The following is a 23,570-nucleotide window of genomic DNA, read 5'->3' as shown; positions in this document are numbered from 1 at the left end:
TTTTCTGAGCATGCCCAGTCTTGCAAATCTGCGGTCTGTCGGCCGAATTCTGTACTGACTGGCGAACAATCGGCCGCTCTGGTGTCGGCATACAAAAATGTTAATGCTTGCATGACAGATTATTGTCGGCAGAATGTGCGCTGACGGCTGTCGGAGGCATCATACTAACAAGCGTACAATCGGCAGATCGTTCGTCGGCCGACGCTTGTCTGCCGACGATCGGTACGTGTGTACGGGCCTTAACTGACATTTTTGACACTGTTAAAAAATGCACTGTTGCTGTACTTTATGGCACTGGCAGGGAAAGGGTTAACCCAGGGGCGATCAAAGGGTGTGAGCCTAAGGGGTGTTTTCTAACTGTGAGGGCGGTGGGCTTATGGAATCAAAACAAAGACCTGTGTTCCTAAATAAGAGGAACACAGGAGCTCTGCATTGATTCCTGAGAGAACAGTCTGATGTGTTTACAACAGCAGACCGCTGTTCTCTCTTCATGGGAAGCGATCGCGGGTGCCCGGTGGCAATTGTGGCCACCGGCCCTGTAAATCATCTTCTCTGCTGGCAAAAAGGGGCGCCCCCAGGATCGCTCCCGCAAACCGCCGTACAGGTACGGTGATTTGCGGGAACCTGCCGACCTTCTGCCGTATATGGACGGCCGCTTCTCAGCAAGTTGTTAATACATTTTGATTCTTGCTCATTCATTGTCCTTGAAGACAGGGAAGATGTAGTATTAATTAGAAGTTCATTTAAGCTTGATTATATTTAAAGGCCAGGGTATTTTTTTTAACTGCTCCCCCTAGTGGTGGCTGCTGAACAGAAGACTCACTGCAGCTCAACTAATAGTCAACTCCTCTCCTTTCTGTGAAGCAAGACTGGGATGCCAGGCAGTGATATATAGAGAGTCTGTATAAAATGTAGGTTGAATGCAGTTCCACCTGTGTGTTATTCAAATTTGTCCTGGTATCAGCCTCTTACAATCCCTGTACAGCAGAGCTCAGACTGATGAAAGGAGAAGCAGCACAAAAAGCCAATCAATTGTGTTGCAGTGCTCGTGTTTTAACAAGGGGCATGTTGATGGGAGGAAAGTGGAGAATGAAAGAGAGATGAGTTCATTAGTCTGCTTTTTTTTTCATTCACTGTCCAGTCACTGGCTGTACGTAGGATAAGACCTGTAGGGCCCACTTCACATGGGGCGGACTCTGCAAGGAGCAGGTGAATGGCTGGACCGTGTATTGTCCACTTATGCAGAGTTGACACAGATACAACCCGCTCTCCTCTATGGGAGGTTGGATGTAAATGGACCACCTGTCTGTTTACACCCGACTGCCATCCAATCCGATCCATTGGATGGAGAACAGATTCCTATTTATCTGTTTTTAGTGGATCAGATGTTGGCGGGTGTAAATGGAGGGTCCACATTGCGGACATCCAGCGCTCACATCCTTGACTCCCCTTCCTGATAAGCTTGTTTTACTCCACTCCATGATGTGAGTTGGCCCTTATATTTTATTGCACCTAATAAACCTGTAAACTGTCTGTACTTAGAGACACTTTTTCTTCTTAATTCTGCCTGTCATTTAAAGCCTGTTTCTGCTCCTTCGAACAAGCCTGCCCTAGTGCTTGGACACCATGTCTCAGGATCTCCCCATTCTTGTTGGATCACTTCCTCCTGTCCAGTGGTGGGATTCAAAAATGTTAGTAACCAGTTCCGACTTTCAATGCACAGTGACCAGCGTGCCCCCTTTCAATGCAGAATGACCAGCGTGCCTCCTTTCAATGCACAGTGACAAGTGTGTCCCCTTTCAATGCACAGTGACCAGCGTGCCCCCTTTCAATGCACAGTGACCAGCATGCCCCCTTTCAATGCACAGTGACCAGCGTGCCCCCCTTTCAATGCACAGTGACCAGCATGCCCCCTTTCAATGCACAGTGACAAGTGTGCCCCCTTTCAATGCACAGTGACCAGCGTGCCCCCTTTCAATGCACAGTGACCATCGTGTCCCCCTTTCAAAGTACAGTGACCAGCGTGCCCCCTTTCAATGCAGAGAGACCAGTGTGCCCCCTTTCAATGCACAATGACCAGCGTGCCCCCTTTCAAAGCACAGTGATCAGCGTGCCCCCTTTCAATGCAGAGAGACCAGCGTGCCCCTTTCAATGCAGAGAGACCAGCGTGCCCCCTTTCAATGCACAGTGACCAGCGTGCCCCCTTTCAATGCACAGTGACCAGCATGCCCCCTTTCAATGCACAGTGACCAGCATGCCCCCTTTCAATGCACAGTGACCAGCGTGCCCCCTTTCAATGCAGAGAGACCAGCGTGCCCCCTTTCAATGCACAGTGACCAGCATGCCCCCCTTTCAATGCACAGTGACCAGCGTGCCCCCTTTCAATGCAGAGAGACCAACGTGCCCCCTTTCAATGCACAGAGATCATCGTGCCCCCTTCAATGCAGAGTCAACAGTGTGCCAACTTGCCAAGCCCCCAAGACCAGTGTACTTGACTTACCTGTTGTAATGGCGGCTTCTTCTCTTCAGTCCCCGCGTCTCCTCAAGTCCTCCCGCGTCCCGCCTCCTCCTCGGCCAATGGCATTGGCCGAGGAGGAGGAGGATCCGTGTGACAATAGCGAATTTTCATTCGCTATTGTCATACAATGGGTGGGCTCGGGGTGCACTGCTCTGCGCCCCGGGTCCACCCTTTCCTACTAGAGCCAAATTGTAATAGGCGGGGAGTCAGGGACTGTCTGGGAGGTGGCGGCCTGGAGGAGAAAGGGGTGACGTCACTGGTTGCTAGACGCTAGCCGGCTCTAGCCTAGCAACCAGTGCAGTGGGTGGGCTCCGGCCACCTCCCTGCAGAGAGACAGCGAGGACAGAGAAAGCAGCAGACCAGTCAGCTGATCAGGAGGATGATATACATATGGTCAAACTCACAAGGCGGTTCTGCGAACTTGCAAAAATTTAGTAACCGGTTCTATGGAACCGGTGCGAACCGGCTGAATCCAACTACTGCTCCTGTCCCATAAACTTTATACTTATATGGACTTCTTATGAACCATTTATACAGAGACTGCACCCCTCACACAGGGTCTGGTTACCTATTGGTGCCTTCTATTCTTGGTGTGTTTATGTAAATGGACAAATGTCCATTTACATGCGTGGCTCCAAAGGGGTCAATGGAGGGTCCAATGGGGTCCGCCTGAAAAACTGACAAGTAGACATGATTGGTCTGCCCATGTGAAAGGGGCCTAAGGGTTACCTATCTGCGGCAAAGAATAATCAGGTATCCTGCCCCGCCAGACAGGGGTGTTCTGTGTGGCAAAGCTGTGTAAATCTCAGGACTGGGTGCACAGAAATTCAATTTCGTCGGTGGGTAAAATAGCTCCCTTCTGTGTAGTTCAGCTTTCAGTGCAATGTATCTATGAAAGCATTTTTGTTGCCTCACCCAAACAATGGATATCACTTTGTATGGTGTATACAGTAACACTCTGCAGTTTTACATCTCAGTGCTGGAACTTTCGTGTTCAATATATGCATACCTCACAAACTTTTTGAGATGAGAAAGAAGGACACCTATTAGCAAATGTTTGTAGGCATAGGACACGCCCCCTTTTCACACCCCCTTAAAGGAGAATTATACAAAAAATATGATTAGTTAAACCCACAAGTGCTTTCTTTTTTTTTACCACTACTATTCCTTTATACCGGCTTTTGAAATTTACAAATGCAGCAATTTAGAAATTGGAAGAAAGGTTTAGCACTGGGAAACACTTTTTGAAAGATAAAAAGTGCATTTTATATACAACTGTATAGATCAGATCAAAATTAGTGACAAATGAGGAGGAAAGAGGGACAGAGGGACTTTCCAAATCAGGGACAGTCCCTCAAAATCAGGGACAGTCCCTCAAAATCAGGGACAGTTGGGAGCTATGTATATGACACCGTATGTTCAATATATGACAATATATGACACTGTATGTTCAATATATGACAATGTATGTTCAATATATGACAATATAAGACACTGTATGTTCAATATATGACAACATATGACACTGTATGTTCAATATATGACAATGTATGTTCAATATATGACAACATATGACACTGTATGTTCAATATATGACACTGTATGTTCAATATATGACATTGTATGTTCAATATATGACACTGTATGTTCAATATATGACATTGTATGTTCAATATATGACACTGTATGTTCAATATATAACAAAATATGTCACTGTATGTTCAATAAATGGCAATGTATGTTTAATATATGACAAAGAGATATTGTTAATACAATATCAACTCTCTAAGTAGACAAATTATCAAATGAATCACTATTGGCAAGTCCAATATAATTATGGTGATAAACATGTAGACATTTCCTTTTTCTGGCCAGCTATTAAATAAAAAACTGACAGCTACACTCTGCAGGTGTTTGATTAATGGCCCAGTGTGATTTCTAGATACACAATAGGCTTGTTCAGCCAAAGAAGAGACGACTGGGCATAGCCTATAGCAAGGAGTCAAGAATCTGTCCTCCTGACATATGACTCAGATCTGATTACAACACTTGCTTCTTGCCTGCTTTATCGTAGAAACCTATTCAGACTTAGGTTGGCATTTGCAACATATCCGAATGTTAATGTTTGTGGTATTATGAAAGAGATGACTACAAAGGGAGTGAAGTGCCTGTACATAGGGTTATCATCATTCTCATGTGACTAACAGCCTCTTATTACTAGGGCCAAACTGGGAATAAAAACCATCCCTGAAAATACCTTCACACCAGCCCCATAGCATTATTATACCAGCCCAACAGCATAACGTCATTATTTTCTTGTTCATAAAAGGGAAAACCATGCATTTTAAAGCACATTTAAGAAGTGTATTATACAGTATCTCACAAAAGTGAGTACACCCCTCACATTTTTGTAAATATTTTATAGTATATTTTCATGTGACAACACTGAAGAAATTACACTTTGCTACAATGTAAAGTAGTGAGTGTACAGCTTTTGTAACAGTGTACATTTGCTGTCCCCTCAAAATAACTCAACACACAGCCATTAATGTCTAAACCGCTGGCAACAAAAGTGAGTACGCCCCTAAGTGACAATGTCCAAATTGGGCCCAAAGTGTTAATATTTTGTGTGGCCACCATTATTTTTCAGCACTGCCTTAACCCTCTTGGACATGGAGTTCACCAGAACTTCACAGGTTGCCAATAAAGGCCTCTTCCACTCCTCCATGACAACATCACAGATCTGGTGGATGTTAGAGACCTTGCCCTACTCCACCTTCCATTTGAGGATGCCCCACAGATGCTCAATAGGGTTTAGGTCTGGAGACATGCTTGGCCAGTCCATCAGATTTACCCTCAGCTTCTTTAGCAAGGCAGTGGTCGTCTTGGAGGTGTGTTTGGGGTCATTATCACATTTGAATTCTGCTCTGCGGTCCCAGTCTCTGAAGGGAGGGGATCATGCACTGCTTCAGTATGTCACAGTACATGTTGATCCTGATCACTTCTTATGATTGGGAGTTTTCTGACCATGTCACTGCCGTGACAGCCAATCACGGCGGTCACATGATCACAAGCCCCACCCCACCTCCAGGAATGCCCAACCCAGTGAAGGGCCATGGGAGTCGGCGCCAAGGGGTTAAGGCTGAACTCCAGGTCTGGATTTTATAGCTTAGTATTGGTTCAGATTGGCCCAATTTAAGTATACATAGGTCCTACCTGTGGGACCTCTGTAGAACAGGAGAATCACTGAAATAATCTCCACTGTCACCCTGGTCTCGTGTCGAGTAGCTGTCCTGCTGCATATCAACCCCTTTGGGTCAGTCAGTAAACGGCTGGGCATTCTGTGAATGGCGCATTTTTCTCAATGCAAAGTGTTCTCTGATTAGAGAAGGTGGAAAGGTAGGGTGTTACCACCTCGTCGCCTCATCCAATCAGAAAACACTTTGTACTAATTAAAAAAAACGCAAGGTGTTGTGTGAATAGTGCTCTAGCAGGGCAGTCACTCAGGATGGGGCCTAGAAGACAGTGGCAATCAGTGTAGCAGTGACTACTACAATGATTCCCCCGTTTTCACAGCGGTTTCACAGGTAGGGCGTATGCATATTTACATTGGTTCAAGCTGAACCAATACCATGCAATAACATTTATACCTGGAGGTCAGCATTAAAAAAAAAACTATTGCTGAAAAACAAATATAAAAGAGAAGCTTCTAGAAAAGAAAGAGGTCTTTACATCCAACATACTTTGGTTTGTCAGATGTCCGTGTCCCCAGTCTATGGCTCCTCTCCAACTGGCCCCTACATCCCTACAGGACACAGCAGTGATGTAGGGGCTGATAGTAGAGATCAAAAAGCAGCAGGGAACACAGGCATCTGACACTTCCAGAAGTATGTTGGATGGAAAGATTCTTTGGGTAGCCTATCTCTCCAGCAGAGTGAAGTTTCCATGAATGGGTGCTGGACATGGCAAGTATAAACTCTTCCTAGTTTACAGCAACATTGTGTTTGAATGATTTTTTTTTTCAGTGACAAAGTCACTTTAGGATTAATTGCATTAACACGTATATTTAAAAAATAAGATGATGGTTTATTTTAAAAGAAAATAACTTTTTTAAGGTTGAATGTATATGGTCACATTAACAGTACAAGCTGGTGGTCTCATTTTAGAGTACAAGTGTATGTAGCCCTCTAGTGGATAAGGATATCTCTGCATTCAGACTAAACATTTCTGGCATTTTTGTTAAAGGGAAACAAACTATATGGCTTGTTGCACAAGGGAGTAAAAAAATGCTGAGTTTTCCTACTGATTTGAAATGAGATGCATTGCTGTCTATGGGTCATTGCACACAGCTGAGTAAAGATCAGTAATACAGCATTAAGTACAGAGGAGTAAATCAAAAATAGAACATTTTACATTTGAGTGCAGTAATTTATGTGTTTACTCGTTTAAAGGGTAACTCCACTTTCGTGGGAAAAAAAATTAGCAAATAAAAATAAATAAATAAATAAATAAATAAATAAAAAAAAAAATATATATATATATATATATATTTATATATATATATATTTATATATATATATATATATATATATATATATATATATATATATATATACAGTGGGTACGGAAAGTATTCAGACCCCCTTAAATTTTTCACTCTTTGTTATATTGCAGCCATTTGCTAAAATCATTTAGGTTCATTCTTCTTCCTCATGAATGTACACATAGCACCCCATACTGACAGAAAAACACAGAATTGTTGACATTGTTGCAGATTTATTAAAAAAGAAAAACTGAAATATCACATGGTCCTAAGTATTCAGACCCTTTGCTCGGTATTTAGTAGAAGCCCCCTTTTGATCTAATACAGCCAGGAGTCTTTTTGGGAAAGATGCAACAAGTCTTTCACACCTGGATTTGGGGATCCTCTGCCATTCCTCCTTGCAGATCCTCTCCAGTTCTGTCAGGTTGGATGGTAAACGTTGGTGGACAGCCATTTTTAGGTCTCTCCAGAGATGCTCAATTGGGTTTAAGTCAGGGCTCTGGCTGGGCCATTCAAGAACAGTCACGGAGTTGTTGTGAAGCCACTCCTTCGTTATTTTAGCTGTGTGCTTAGGGTCATTGTCTTGTTGGAAGGTAAACCTTCGGCCCAGTCTGAGGTCCAGAGCACTCTGGAGAAGGTTTTTGTCCAGGATATCCCTGTACTTGGCCGCATTCATCTTTCCCTCGATTGCAACCAGTCGTCCTGTCCCTGCAGCTGAAAAACACCCCCACAGCATGATGCTGCCACTACCATGCTTCACTGTTGGGACTGTATTGGACAGGTGATGAGCAGTGCCTGGTTTTCTCCACACATACCGCTTAGAATTAAGGCCAAAAAGTTCTATTTTGGTCTCATCAGACCAGAGAATCTTATTTCTCACCATCTTGGAGTCCTTCAGGTGTTTTTTTAGCAAACTCCATGCGGGCTTTCATGTGTCTTACACTGAGGAGAGGCTTCCGTCGGGCCACTCTGCCATAAAGCCCCGACTGGTGGAGGGCTGCAGTGATGGTTGACTTTCTACAACTTTCTCCCATCTCCTGACTGCATCTCTGGAGCTCAGCCACAGTGATCTTTGGGTTCTTCTTTACCTCTCTCACCAAGGCTCTTCTCCCCCGATAGCTCAGTTTGGCCGGACGGCCAGCTCTAGGAAGGGTTCTGGTCGTCCCAAACGTCTTCCATTTGAGGATTATGGAGGCCCCTGTGCTCTTAGGAACCTTAAGTGCAGCAGAAATCTTTTTGTAACCTTGGCCAGATCTGTGCCTTGCCACAATTCTGTCTCTGAGCTCTTCAGGCAGTTCCTTTGACCTCATGATTCTCATTTGCTCTGCCATGCATTGTGATCTGGAAGGTCTTATATAGACAGGTGTGTGGCTTTCCTAATCAAGTCCAATCAGTATAATCAAACACAGCTGGACTCAAATGAAGGTGTAGAACCATCTCAAGGATGATCAGAAGAAATGGAAAGCACCTGAGTTAAATATATGAGTGTCACAGCAAAGGGTCTGAATACTTAGGACCATGTGATATTTCAGTTTTTCTTTTTTAATAAATCTGCAACAATGTCAACAATTCTGTGTTTTTCTGCCAGTATGGGGTGCTATGTGTACATTCATGAGGAAGAAGAATGAACTTAAATGATTTTAGCAAATGGCTGCAATATAACAAAGAGTGAAAAATTTAAGGGGGTCTGAATACTTTCCGTACCCACTGTATATATATATATATATATATATATATATATATATATATATATATATATATATAGTATATACAATTGCGACGCAATTAATCTTGTAATTGAATGGCAATAAAAATGACCTATAATTTTCAAACCGCAGCACTGTAATTTGCTGTAAAATGCAATATAGCAACCTAGAGGAATTCTGTACACAGATGATGTACAGAACACCCCCATATACGTAATTGCCTGCTTGTGTGATTGGCTTACTGATTTTCCCAGAAGTCTGCACTGAAATACAAATTCAAATTTGTGCTTCCCCTGCAACTAAAATGTCATTTTTGGTGAGATACTCCCAAAGGGAAATCAGGTCTAAAGGGATGCAGACCCTGCCACTTTCCTCATTAGAACCTAGCAGGTACAGCAGCTAATGATAATTACGAAACCACTCCCATACAGATTCACTTAGCACATAGACACAGACAAACAAACCGCTATTTCTCCAGAATGATAAAAACAAAGTTTGTTACCATCCTTGCAATGTGGACTGGTCACCCAGATGGGACTATTTTTTTCTCCACAAAAGTGGAGTTACGCTTTAATGTTTACATGAGTATGAGTATATTACAATATTGGCAATGAAGAAGAAATGTATTCGCCTATACGCTTACACACCTCTGCTCGCCTATATTGGACAATACTCAGGCCTCTTGCATATGGGCGTCACAAGTTTCTGAGTAAACATCAGTAAATTATGAGCAAAGGGCAAGAGCAAGGGTGCAAAGGGCCCCATTGGTTTTGGGTACATTTTTGTTATAAAGCGGTACTGAACTGTGGTGGGGGAAGGGAGGGTGTGATAGTATTGGCATTGCAAAAAAGCACAAACGAGTGAGTTTGTGCTCTTCTATCAATGACCAGTCCTTTCTCTATCCACTGCCATTCTGCCACTGATTCAGTGGACCAGTTCCCTGTTTCTATACTCTCATTAGTTATTGGGCACTCAGTGATCATAAAACTCAGCAGAGATGAGCTGGGGTATACAGTACACTGCCCTTTGCATGAGCTTCAGGAAGCATACACTACATAAAACACTGCTAGAAATCAGAAGAAGCAGGTATTTTTTTTGGCATAGGAGACATTCTATGTCTATTCTACCAAAAATTCTACTTTCTAGCAGTTTTTTATTTTTTACCTTATTGTTTTGTATTATTTTTTTCCTAAAAACGTCATTATTTTGTATTGTTTTTTTTTCCCAAAAAAAGTTTATTTGAGGATAATACAGTTAACAAAGATATTTTGTATTATTTCAGAAGTAAAGGTTTGTTCTCATTTTCTTGTCCCAAGATTGCTTAGCAGCCAGTTTTTCTTGGAGTTTTTTCTCATGAGTTAGCGTTTTTTTAGTAAACAGAGATTGTGTGCATATAGCAAAAAAGAAAAAAAAAAGGGAAAATGTAGCGAGAGTTTTTTTATTGGTTGCTTTGGACATAAACTCTACATTTTGTTCTAATTTTTCTTCTCTCCAGCTTTTTCTTTTTCAGCCCATGGCACTAAATATACTCAAAGATTATCAGTACAGTAGTTGTTACTTAAATGCTGCTTTCTTGTGAAATGGAAAATAAAAATATCATGTATCTTTCTCATATTGTACTATCTCCTGGAATAGCCATTGATTGCTATTGTCATTTGATTCACTATATTGTTGTCCAAGATGGAAAGATGCTCCGCTTAGTGAATTGAGATCTTAATGTTTAAAGTGTATTAAACACAGAGGGGATGATTCATAAAAAATGTAAAGTAGCAGAAACAATAAATGCTTTTAACAAATGACCATAATTATTTTTAAATTTAAGGAAAATGAAAAAAAAAAAATCCCAATTGGCTGCTATGGTAAACAACTGCTTTTAATTTGCTAAAATTTTTACGTTTCAGACCTAGAGTGTGTAGTCCAGGTCTAAAAAATTAAGCAAGAATTCTGATTGGTTGTACTGGGCAATAAAAACAGTTACAACTGACAGGAGGAAGGGCAGTGTGACAGGAGGGGGGGCAGTATGACAGGAGGGGGGTCATGTGACAGGAGGGGGGCAGTGTGACAGGAGAGGGGGCGGTATGACAGGAGAGGGGGGCCAATGTGACAGAAAGGGGATTTGTGTGACAGGAGGGAGGGGTCAGTATGACAGAAGAGGGAGACCAGTATGACAGGAGGGGGGGGGCAGTGTGACAGGAGGGGGGGCCAATGTGACAGGAGGGGGGCCAATGTGACAGGAGGGGGGCAGTGTGACAGGAGGGGGCCAATGTGATATGAGAAGGGGCTGTATGACAGGAGAGGGGGCCAGTGTGACAGGAGGGGGGCAGTGTGACAGGGGGGGCAGTGTGACAGGAAGGTCGACAGTACTACAGGAGGGTGGACAGTGTGACAGGAGGGGGGCAGTATGACAGGAGAGGTGGGGCCAGTGTGACAGGAGGGGGCAGTGTGACAAGAGGGGGCAGTGTGACAGGAGGGGGCAGTATGACAGGAGAGGGTAGGCCAGTGTGACAGGAGAGGGGGCTGTGTGACAGGGGGGGAGTGTGACAAGAGGAGGGGCAGTGTGACAGGAAGGGGGGCAGTGTGACAGGAGAGTGGGGCCATGTGACAGGAGGGGGGCCATGTGACATGAGGGGGGCAGTATGACAAGAGAGGGGGGCCAGTGTGACAGGAGGGGGGCAATGTGACAGGAGGGGGGCCATGTTACATGAGGGGGGCCATGTGACGGGGCAGAAAATGCCTTTGAAGAGCAAGCAAGACTTACCCAGCAGGAGAAGCCTGGAAGGGAGGGAACCAGCATCAAGGGGGCTGAGCAGAGAGGCAGACCTATGACCCCTTGTCAACGTCAGTGGATCAGAGCTCTAGGCTGGATAGGAGGGGCAGTGTGGCTTATAGAAGAACCAATCCCCTCCATTATCCTCTTAGCTCCTGCAGCTGCTGAAAGCCTGCTTCTTCTCATCTCATTCTCACAGGCATTCAGCGGCTGCAGGAACCAGGAGGATAATAGAGGGGATTGGTTCTTCTAAAAAGTGCTCCACTCCTCCTATCCAGGAGTGGACAAACCTGACAGGGTAGCCGCAGGGGCCTCCTGAAGCATGGGGCCGGGTTACGCCCCTGCTAGCCACTTTTGCAGGCATAGCTATGTAAAACATTAGAAATAAGTGTTCATACTGTTTAAAATCTAGTAATACACTGTCTCAATCTGCTCTCTACATGCTCAGTTGCTCTCTATTTTTAGGCACTGTGCTCAATTTGTAAAGAGCGATCTGCTGACAGCCTACAGATTTACTGCTGTGCGGGGGCTCTGGGCTTCAACAAAATGGCAGCCTCCAGCAAAAATAAACGGGAACAGTGCTGGAGGCAATTTACTGCACACACTAATTTTGGTAGCATAATTATTAATGTGGAATGCACAGTATGTTTCTTGTGAAAGAACATTATTTTTATCATGTTGTTATGACTAAAGTTCCTCTTTAAGTTCAGTTACTAAAGGAGTACTAAATGTTACATTCTTTTTAACCACTTGCTGACCGCCCACCGTAATATACTGTGGCAGGGCGGCTCGGCTGCGTTCAGTCACGTATTACTATGCGACTGGAGTGCATGTGGTTTCGACACAGCGGGAGGCGGGCCCGGGGGAGGAGCGGCGGCGATTACCGCTGACCTCCCGCGATCGACGGAGAAACCGAGAGAAGACCCGCCTGCATATGTAAACAAAGCAGGCGGATCTTCTGTCAGACAGACAGGGAGAGATCAGCAGTTTCAGCTAAACTGAAACTGCGATCTCTCTGTGCCTGTCACAGAACCCTTCCCCCACACAGTGAGTAAGCATATTAGGCATACATTTAACCCCTTTGATCACCCCCAGTATTAACCCCTTCCCTGCCAGTGTCATTTATACAGTAACAGTGCATATTATTTAGCACTGATTACTGTATTAGTGTCACTGGTCCCCAAAAATGTCAGTTAGGGGTCCGATCTGTCCGCTGCAATGTGGCAGTCCTGATAAAAATCGCAGATCGCCGCCATAGCTAGTAAAAAATAAATAAATAAATAAATAAAAAGTAAAAAAATCTATCCCGTAGTTTGTAAACGCTCTAACTTTTGCGCAAACCAATTAAAATACGTTTTTTGGAATTTATTTTACCAAAAATATGTAGCAGCATACAAATTGGCCTAAACTGATAAAAAAATGTGATTTTTAAAATTTTTTATTGGGAATGTTTTATAGCAGAAAGTAAAAAATATGGCCTTTTTTTCAAAATTGTCGCTTTTTTTTTTGTTTATAGCGTAAAATCTAAAAACCACAGAGGTGATCAAATACCACCAAAAGAAAGCTCTGTTTGTGGGAAAAAAAAGGACATCAATTGTATTTGGGTACAGTGTCGCACGACTGCGCAATTTTCCGTTAAAGCAATGCAGTGCCGAAAAGGGGGCAAATCCTTCTGGGGCTGAAGTGGTTAAATACTCAATCAAATGCAAGGGAAACAAAAAAATAAGATTCGTGATGATTGATGTAAAAGCAGATTCATTTTTTATTTATTTTTTGGTGAATAAAACATTTTACAAATTGAACTTTATATTCTTTATTAAAACAACCCCATAGATATTCTATCTCTTAGAAGGTAACCATATTGATACAGTAAAGACAATGATAGGGTAAGCCTGGGCATTTCTCAATAAGGAATATTTGGAAAAATTTTTATATAGCACTGTGTAGAAGAAACCCCACAGCATATGTGTTCATCCTATGTTGGATATAACATTTGGGGCCCCAACAAATGAGTTTAATACCTAGACCATGCTTGGATTTTCCTTAGAACGAGGGCCAGGACAAGGGGTGGGCAAAAGGGGCGGGTGTGTGTGTGTGGGGGAAGGCACCTCAAGGAGATGGGGGGGGGGGGGATTTGTGTTGGGAGGGGGAATTTGGAGGGTGGCAGGGGCTAAGAATTGTTCTAGGATAGAAAATTAGCAGTGTGTGCTAGGAATGGTGATGGGGGGGGGGGATTTGTGTTGAGAAGGGGGATGGAGGAAGAGGGTTTGTGTTGGGAGAGGGGATTTGTGGGGTTTGTGCTAGAAGAGGTGATATGATAGCGGAGGGACGGTTTTTTTGCTAGGAGGGGATTTTTTTTCTTTTTTGGAGGGAGGGGTTTGTGCTAGTAGAGAAGATTTGGATTGTATTTATGCTGAAAGGGGACATTTTGGGGGGATTTGTGCTAGGAGCGGGGAAGAGAATTTGTGCTAGTAGAAATGTTCGGGGGGTATTTATGCTAAGAGAGGGGATTTGGAGACGGGGTGGAGGATTTGTGCTAGAAGGGATGATTTTTGGGGGGTGGATTTGAAGAGAGAGATGATTTGGGCTTGGAGGGGGGATAGGGGGCAGATTAGTATTGTGAGGAGGGGGAATTTATGCTTAGGGGTAAGCATACAGATTAGTGCTCGATTTTCTTTAAGGGGGGGGGGATTTTTGCTGACACATAATGTTCATACACGTACATCTTGGGGGGGGGGCGTAGTTTGGTATGTTCACCCTGAGCTCTAGATGACCTTGTCCCGGCACTGCCTAGAACCCTTGAAGTTTCCCACCGTTATCAGTTATTGCAATACAGATTTTATTCTGCCAAAAATGACAATAAATAAGCCCAATGACCTTTTTATCGATGAGCTAACACTTTTTTTATTTGCTGGTTAATTCACTGTTATCACTACTTTTCTTTTTAAACAGTTGTCATGGCAACGACACCTCAACTTCTGAATACAACGCTATCGCCGAGTAATATAACAACCAAGTCACAAGAACAGATTCTTTATCAGAGTGAGTATAATGAGCAATTGTTATTTTGGCATGCTGCCAGTTTTGTTCTTCCAATGTTTCAGACAGGTCTTGTGAAAATTCTTACTGGTAATGTAAAATAAACACTTAACCACTTCCCGCCAATGTAAAACATATATGCGGCCTCACTGCACTGGGCTTTTTTTTTTTTTTTTTTTTTTTACGTGGGGCCGCATATATGTGTTTCTCACTTTGTGCTGGGAGTGCACCACCCAGCTCAGAGACCGGGGTCTCACGAGAGCTTTCTCACTTTGTGCTGAGAGCACACCACCCAGCACAGAGACCGGGGTCTCACGAGAGCCGGCCGCATATATGTGTTTCTCACTTTGTGCTGGGAGTGCACCACCCAGCTCAGAGACCGGGGTCTCACCGAGAGCCGGCCGCATATATGTGTTTCTCACTTTGTGCTGGGCGTGCACCACCCAGCTCAGAGACCGGGGTCTCACCGAGAGCCGGCCGCATATATGTGTTTCTCACTTTGTGCTGGGAGTGCACCACCCAGCTCAGAGCCCGGGGTCTCACCGAGGGCCGGCCGCATATATGTGTTTCTCACTTTGTGCTGGGAGTGCACCACCCAGCTCAGAGACCGGGGGCTCACCGAGAGCTGGCCGCATATATGTGTTTCTCACTTTGTGCTGGGAGTGCACCACCCAGCTCAGAGACCGGGGTCTCACCGAGAGCCGGCCGCATATATGTGTTTCTCACTTTGTGCTGAGAGCACACCACCGAGCACAGAGACCGGGGATCACCGAGAGCCGGCCGCATATATGTGTTTCTCACTTTGTGCTGGGAGTGCACCACCCAGCTCAGAGACCGGGGTCTCACCGAGAGCCGGCCGCATATATGTGTTTCTCACTTTGTGCTGGGAGTGCACCACCCAGCTCAGAGACCGGGGTCTCACCGAGAGCCGGCCGCATATATGTGTTTCTCACTTTGTGCTGGGAGTGCACCACCCAGCTCAGAGACCGGGGTCTCACCGAGAGCTGGCCGCATATATGTTTCTCACTTTGTGCTGAGAGCACACCACTGAGCACAGAGACTGGGGATCACCGAGAGCCGGCCGCATATATGTGTTTCTCACTTTGTGCTGGGAGCGCACCACCCAGCTCAGAGACCGGGTCTCACCGAGAGCCCTAGGCCCCGTACTAATGATCGTGATTCGGATCTACCAATTTTGGGTCACCTGATCGCTGTAGTAGCCCTTGATTGGCTACTACAGTGATCAGTGACTGTGAAGCCCGCCCCTGTGTTTTTTTTCTTTCTGTGAATAGAGAATAAGGATACATTGTATCTTTCTTGTTCCTTGTAAAAAGTAAGAAAAAAAGGTGTCTGAAAAACATTTTTTTAAAATAAATTAATAATAAAAAATAAAGAATGTCAGTACAAGGGTTAGTGTTTGGGTCAAAGGTCAGGGCCAGTATTTTTAGGACAGGACTTTTTTTTTAGGCTGGGTTCACACTGGTGCGATCACATACATCGCATGTGATTCGCGCTGCATTGCTGTGCACATCACATGTGATGTCTGTGCAATGCAAATTCAGTCATACAGTTTGTATGGCTGAATTTGCATCGCATTCGGACCAAACTGGCGCAGGACCTTTTTTTTTGGTCTGCAGTGGAATTGTATTGCATGGGTGTTCACACCCATGTGATCTGGTTCCTGTATCATATCACAGTTCGCATTGCTATCTGCAAACCGATCTGAGGGTGTCATTAACTTTACACTGACACCCACAGTGGTTCGCAGATGTCAGTGTGAGTGTGAGCCACCTGGGATTCAGGTGCGATGTGGGAACCTGCACTGGAATGGCTTTGGTTCCCGCATTGCACAAGTGTGAACCCAGCCCTAAATTAGCATCAGTTAGTGTCAGGGTTTTTTAGGTAGGACAAAAAAAAAAGGAAAATGGGCACATCACCCTGAACTCACCATCCTTACCGTGAAACATGGTGGTGGCAGCATCATGTTGTCGGGATGCTTTTTTTCAGCAGGGACAGGGAAGCTGGTCAGAGTTGATTTGAAGACGAAAGGAGCCAAATACAGGGCAATCTTACAAGAAAACCTGTTATGCTGGCCGTACACTATACGAAAAATAGTTCGAACTAATTTTCAAAAAACGAACAGTCTGCTGTGAGAGCAGACAACCGTGCCATCATGTAATGACCGAATTATGATCGATAAATCGTTCCATGGACATAAACGAATCCGTTTTTTGTTCAGTCTGTCACATATGCCTACTAGTGCAAAGAGTTTGGGCGAGAAACACATTAACCTTTCAATTTATCGTTCATTCTGCAGAATTTTCCAAACTGTTCCTTTGATTTTTCAGCTCTGGAAACTTAAAACCGATTTTCTATTTGTGCCCATTACCTGGATGAAGAACGAACAAACGGAACAAATGACAGATTTTTGAATGATTTTCGGCTAGTGTATGGCCAGCATTAGAGTCTGCAAAAGACTTGAGACTGGGGCGGAGGTTCACCCTGTTAGCAGCCAGAGCTACAATGGAATGGTTTAGATCAAAACATATTCATGTGTTAGTATGGCCCAGTCAAAGTCCAGACCTAAATCCAACTGAGAATCTGCAGCAAGACTTGAAAATTGCTGTTCACAGACGCTCTCCATCCAATCTGACAGAGCCTGAGCTATTTTGTAAAGAAGAATTGGGCAAAAATGTCACTCTCTAGATGTGCAATGCTGGTAGAGACATACCCAAAAAGACTTGCAGCTGTAATTGCAGTGAAAGGTGGTTCTACAAAGTATTGACTCTGGGGGTGGGGGGTGAATACAAATGCACGCCACACTTTTCAGATATTTATTTGTAAAAAATTTTGAAAACCATTTATCATTTTCCTGCTACTTCACAATTATGTGCCACTTTGTGTTGGTCTATCACATAAAATCCCAATAAAATACATTTACGTTGTAACATGACAAAATGTGGAAAATTTCAAAGGGTATAAATACTTTTTCAAGGCACTGTAAGCACAGCGATCTATTACAACACATCAGTGCCATTGTTTGGCATGTAGTTTTGAGGAAAGCTGGGTAACTTGGATTGATACAAAAGCACTGGTTGACCACTCTTAATTGGGGGGTCATATAATTCTGGTAAGCCTCCCTCTGGTGCACACCGAGGTGCTGTGTGGTTTTTCATTAAGAACTTTGGTGGCATTTGGTATCCACATCTGTCATTTCCCTCATAACCGAAGAATCAATGAAGTCACAGTTTTTGGCTTCACATTTGGATTTCTTAGTTTAATTTGGGGTGACACATAATAGTTTGATATATTTGCATTGCACTATTGTATTGCACATACTATTTAATGTATCTTAGCACCTTACTATTGTTTTGGGATGTTTATTATGCTATGTATTATGGTATTGTGCTAGCTGCTATGTTTTTAATAGCCAATAGAGCCCTAGAGCGTTTTTTTTTTTTAGTTCTTATTTAATAAAGATGTGCTTACTTGGTTTGTTTCCATGTATTTTTCAGGTGCGGGGGCAATAGTTGCTGCTATTGTGGTTGGTGTAATTATAATATTTTCACTGGTGCTTGTTACCCTCAAGATGTATAACAGGTAATTATTTCACAGACAATCTTATCCACGGGTTTTAATAGTATTAATTATATATTGGAATATTACAGTTGTGAAATTTAATTAAAAGCTGCAGGCTGCCTTTTTGTGTTTATCTAAAAGTGGACCTCTTAGTAACTTTACAAGTCTGCATTCGTTCGTTACTGACATATCAGTACAGCAACAGTATTGTTTAAAAAAAAAAAAAAAACTAGCACTCGTTAGACTCTTTTTTAAAAGTTTTTCCTATGCTAAGATAGTGTTATCTGCTGCAGGCAGGGGGAAACATTTCCTTAGTCTCCTCCCAGCGATTGTAACTTTACAATGATCAGCCACAACTTCATGTCCACTGACAGGTCCTTGTTACAATGGCATCTGAAAGTTGGTTAGATATATTAGGCAGCAAGCAAGCAAAAACGGGTGCCACAATCTGTTGCATATGGGGCTGTGTAGCTGAAGACCAGTTACCCATGTACCCATGGTGAGCCTTGGGGCAGTGGCAGAAGGCGGCCTGATCTGATGAATCAGGTTTTCTTTTACTACAGTATATGTGGATGGCCAAGTGCATGTGTGTCACTTACCTGGGAAAAAGATGGCACCAGGAGGCAACCCGGCAGAGGCAGTATGATGCTTAGGGTGATGTTGTGCTGAGAAACCTTGGGTCCTGAAATTCATGTGGATGTTACTTGACATATACCACCTACCTAAACATTGTTGCTGACCAAGTACACCACTTCATGGAAATGGTATTTCCGGATTGCAATGGCCTCTTTCAGCAGGATAATGCACCCTGCCACACTGCAAAAATGGTTCAAGAATGGTTTGAGGAGCATAATGAGTTTGAGGTGCTGACATGCCTCCAAATTCTCTAGATCTCAATCCAATTTAGCGTCTGTGAAATGTGTTAGAAAAACAAGTTTGATCCATTGAGACCCCACCTTGCAACTTACAGGATCTGCTGCTGACAGCTTGATGCCAGATATCCCAACATACCTTCAGAGGTCTGGTCGGCAAAAGGGGGACCTACTCAAAATTAGGTGGGTGGCCATAAGGGTATGGCTGATCAGGATATACTGCAAATCGGTCCATGTATTTTCTGATCCTGGATGATGCTTAAACAAAGATGCCTATAATCCTTACAGAGAAAAAAAAGCTGAAGGCATTGTCAGTACTGTGATCCCTGAGAAGGAATAATACCATTAGGTATTATTTTTCACATCACTTAGAGTTGAATTAAAAAAAAAACAAAAATTGTATAGCTTTGATCCTCTAAAACTGCATGTACATTTGTCCCGTTTGAATCGGGTAAATGTTATTAGGCATTTTTCTTTCCAGGTCAAATCTGTGAATCAGGAAAATGCTGCATTATGGCCAATAGATGGAGCTGTGTTTATTTTCCTGATTCACACATTTGAGCTGGAGAGAAAATAGCCTAATAAAACTCAAGTTTGACCCTTATTTTAACTGAATGAATGTACATGCAGTTATAAAGGATGAATAACTGTTTTTTTTTTTTTTTTAATACATACACCCACTAGGTAAGTATACACTTAAAGTGACTCTGCCAGTTATAAAATTGTTCCTCTGTTCTAAATGGGCAAGGCTTTGGTACTTCTTGGGACCCAGAAGTCTAGGAACATTGCCTGTTTAGAATAACTGCTTCACCCCTTGGTGCCTACACTTTATTTCTTCTGGTAACTCTTTTTAAGTGACAGAATCTCTTTGACAAAGAAAAATATATCTTTCCTTCACACTAATTACACTTTAGATGGTGCATGTAATGCCCAGGGGACTTTCAATACTACGGGCCCTTTCACACTAGTGCGCTTTTGCCGTACAAAAACACTATTCTCCAGTGACAAAAGCGCATGAAATGTATTCCTCTTTAAATCCTTTGTAACAAATTACATTGCTGTGCTGCGTTTAGAAAAGTCCTGTATGCTGCATCTTTGGTGCGCTTTTTAAAGCGCACCGAAGGAAATGCACCCACATGACATCAAAAACATGCGTTTTTTTATGTCATGTGGGTGAATTTGCTATAGAAATTAATGGGAGGTGCGTTTTTAGGGCACATTTTCAAAGTTTTACTCAATAAATCGAAAAAACCTTTCACGCTCACCCCACAAAACTGTGAAACAGTATTGGAAATTAAAATCAACAATTAACATCAACCCATAAACAGGCTGCTGCATCAAAGGTGTCCAACCTCCACATAATATAGCTAATGCAAAACAATGCCGTGCTACATCAAAGAATTACATATCAAGAAAACATATTCCAAGTGATGGTGACCTTTTGTCCACCCAGGAGTGAAAAATTAGTACTATCTGTGAAAGTCCACTTTGATGAAGTCGAACTATAGACAAAATGAGTAGGGCAGGGCTCCTTAGAGGCATTAGGACAGAACAGGGTAGAGAGGTTCCCCCAGCCACAGCTTTGATCCATCTGAGCGCGTGAGCTGTGAGCCGGCAACGGCAAGGAGGGGTGAGCTGTAGGAATCAAACCCATTCTGCACACTGATATGCCTGTGTTTTCACTCCTAGGCGCCGACAGCACGCAAATATGCGGCCTCTCGGCGGGTGGGCCTTGGCACCAAACACAGTTACCGCCATGATAGCCAATAACATGAGCATTAAGGGCTGGGAGGCGCCGGGCAAAGGGGTTCACTAACATTGTTTTATCTGTGTGAATTTTGGTGTAATCTTAATTGGAACCATAGTTCACTTTGGATAACTGATCCTGGCTTTTAACAACTTTTACCCCCTTCCTGACCAGAGCACTTTTTGCAATTTGACACTGTGCTGCTTTAACTGGTAATTGCGCGGTCATGCAATGCTGTACCCAAACAAAATTTGCATCCTTTTTTTCCCCAAAAATTGAGGTTTTTTTGGTGATAATTGATCACCACTGGGATTTGCATTTATTTGCAATATAAATGAAAAAAGACCGCAATTTTTTAAAAAAAAAATTATATTTTCTACTTTTTGTTTTTAAAAAAAATCCAATAAACTCAATTTTTGTCATACATTTGGGCCAAAATGTATTCAGCCACATGTCTTGGGTAAAAAAAAATGCAAAAAGCGTATATTTATTGCTTTGCGCAAAAGTTATAGCGTCTACAAACTATGGTACATTTACTTGAATTTACGCAGCTTTTAGTTTATAACTGCCTATTTCTTTTCTTGAGGTGCTAAAATGTCAGGGCAGTACAACCTCCCCCCCCCCCAAATTACCCCTTTTTAGAAAGTAGACACCTCAAAGAATTTGCTGAGAGGCATGTTGAGCCCATTGAATATTTCATTTTTTTGTCACAAGTGATTGAAAAATGACAAAAAAACAAAAAATAATAATTTTACACAGTTATCACTGAAATATTGCTCACACTTGCTATGGGTATATGTGAAATTACACCCCAAAATACATTTTGCTGCTTCTCCTGAGTATGGGGATACCACGTGTGAGACTTTTTGGGTGCCTAGCCATATACAGGACCCCGAAAACCAATCAACACCGTCAAGCTTTCTAAGGGCGTAAATTGCTCATTTCACTTCCTCACTACCTATCACAGTTTTGGAGGCCATGGAATGTCAAGATAGCATAAAACTCCCCAAATGACCCCATTTAGGAAAGTAGACACCCCAAGCTGTTTGCTGAGAGACATGTTGAGTCCATGGAATTTTTTACATTTTGCCACAAGTTTTGTGAAAATTACAAAAAATTTATTTTTTTTACTCAAAGTTGTAATTTTAATTATATATTTCTCACACATGCCATGGGTATATGTGAAATTACATCCCAAAACACATTTTTCTGCTTCTCATGAGTATGGGGATACCACATGTTTGAGACTTTTTGGGGAGCCTAGCCATATACAGGACCCCGAATACCAATCACCGCCGTCACGCTTTCTAAGGGCGTAAATTGTTGATTTCACTCCTCCTGTCAAGATAGCACAAACCCCCCCCAAATTGCCCCTTTCGGAAAGTAGACATTACAATCTATTTGCTGAGAGGCATATTGAGTTCATGGAATATTTTATACTTTGCCATAAGTTTCAGTTTTGGGAAAATTACATTTTTTATTTTTTTACACAAAGTTGTCACTTAAATTCTATATTGCTCACACATGCCATGGGTATATGTGAAATTACACCCCAAAATACATTTTGCTGCTTCTCCTGAGTACAGGGATACCACATGTGTGAAACTTTTTGGCAGTCTAGATGTATCCACCTCTAGGACAAATGGCAAATCAGGGTTGGGATGACACTGAATGGGACCAAAAGCGAAAGCAGACTTGAGGGCCTCGAAATCTTGGATAGCAGCAGGCTTCTAACTGTGGGAATCGCTGCCCTTCTTAGTCAGATCTGAGATAGGTTTGGCCAAAGAGGAAAAGTTCCTGATAACTTTCTGATAGTAGTTGGGAAACCCAAGGATGGAACGGATACCACTGGGGCGAGGCCATTGTAGAACAGACAAAACTTTGAGGATCCATGGAAAACCCTTCAGCAGAAATGATGGAGCCCAAAAAGGTAACCTGAGACAAGTGGAATTCCCATTTCTCAAGCTGACAGAAAAGCCCATTCTCGCTTAACCGTTGCAGCACCAGTCTGACATCCAGGTATTGTGATTCAATGGAGTCTGAGTCAAGATGTCATCCAAATAGACTACCATGCATTGCTGCAGCATATCATGAAAGACATCATTGATGAACTCCTAGAGGATGGCAAGCGCATTGCACAAGCCACAGGGCATCACCAGAGATTTGAGATTCGTTATGACCGGTTCTGGTGTTAAACGCGGTCTTCCACAAGTCGCCCTCCTTGATCCTTATGAGGTTATAGGCGGCCCTTAGGTCAAGCTTGGTAAAGACCATTCTTCCTTTGAGGTGGACAAACAATTCAGTAATCAACTGAATCGGGTATGCATTCTTGACCGTGATGCGATTGAGGCCCTTATAATCAATGCAAGGTCTCAACTCACCCCCTTTTTCTCTACAAAGAAAAAATGGGCACCCGTTGGAGAAGTGGACTTGCGAATGTGCCCCCGGGCAAGTGCATCTGCAACGTACTCCTCCATTGCCTTATTCTCTGCAACCAAGAGAGGATAAATCCTACCGCGAGGGGGAATGGCACCAGGTTGCAAGTCTATGGCACAATCATACAGGCGATGAGGAGGAAGAGTACCAGCATGCACCTTGTTAAATACATCTTGATACTCATGATATTCAGTAGGTAACACTGAATCTGAGGAGGTACAAAGTATACAAATTGCTTTGGTTCACAATAGATCCGTACGGATCTTCTGTGAAAAACAGCTAAAAAAAATCAAGGGGAGTAAAATGGGCTGTTTTCACCTGAATTCCGGGTTGGCCAGTGATTAGGGGAAGTACGGACACTGC

General features: G+C 43.1%; 1 protein-coding gene across 1 annotated transcript in view; it reads left to right on the top strand.

Moving 5' to 3' along the window:
• NCMAP (non-compact myelin associated protein) overlaps positions 1 to 23,570 on the top strand; it is a 115,733-nt gene that overhangs the window by 87,882 nt on the left and 4,281 nt on the right. Inside the window, exons 2-3 of the mRNA XM_082245759.1 lie at positions 14,487 to 14,576; positions 18,089 to 18,173. Of these exons, the coding sequence (XP_082101885.1) occupies positions 14,492 to 14,576; positions 18,089 to 18,173 (170 nt within the window). The 5' untranslated portion in view covers positions 14,487 to 14,491. The remainder of the gene's footprint in view (positions 1 to 14,486; positions 14,577 to 18,088; positions 18,174 to 23,570) is intronic.

Source organism: Pelophylax lessonae (genome assembly GCF_965119305.1).
Source record: "Pelophylax lessonae genome assembly, chromosome: 2".
NCBI lineage: Eukaryota > Metazoa > Chordata > Amphibia > Anura > Ranidae > Pelophylax > Pelophylax lessonae.
This window is presented reverse-complemented; position numbering and strand designations above follow the sequence as displayed.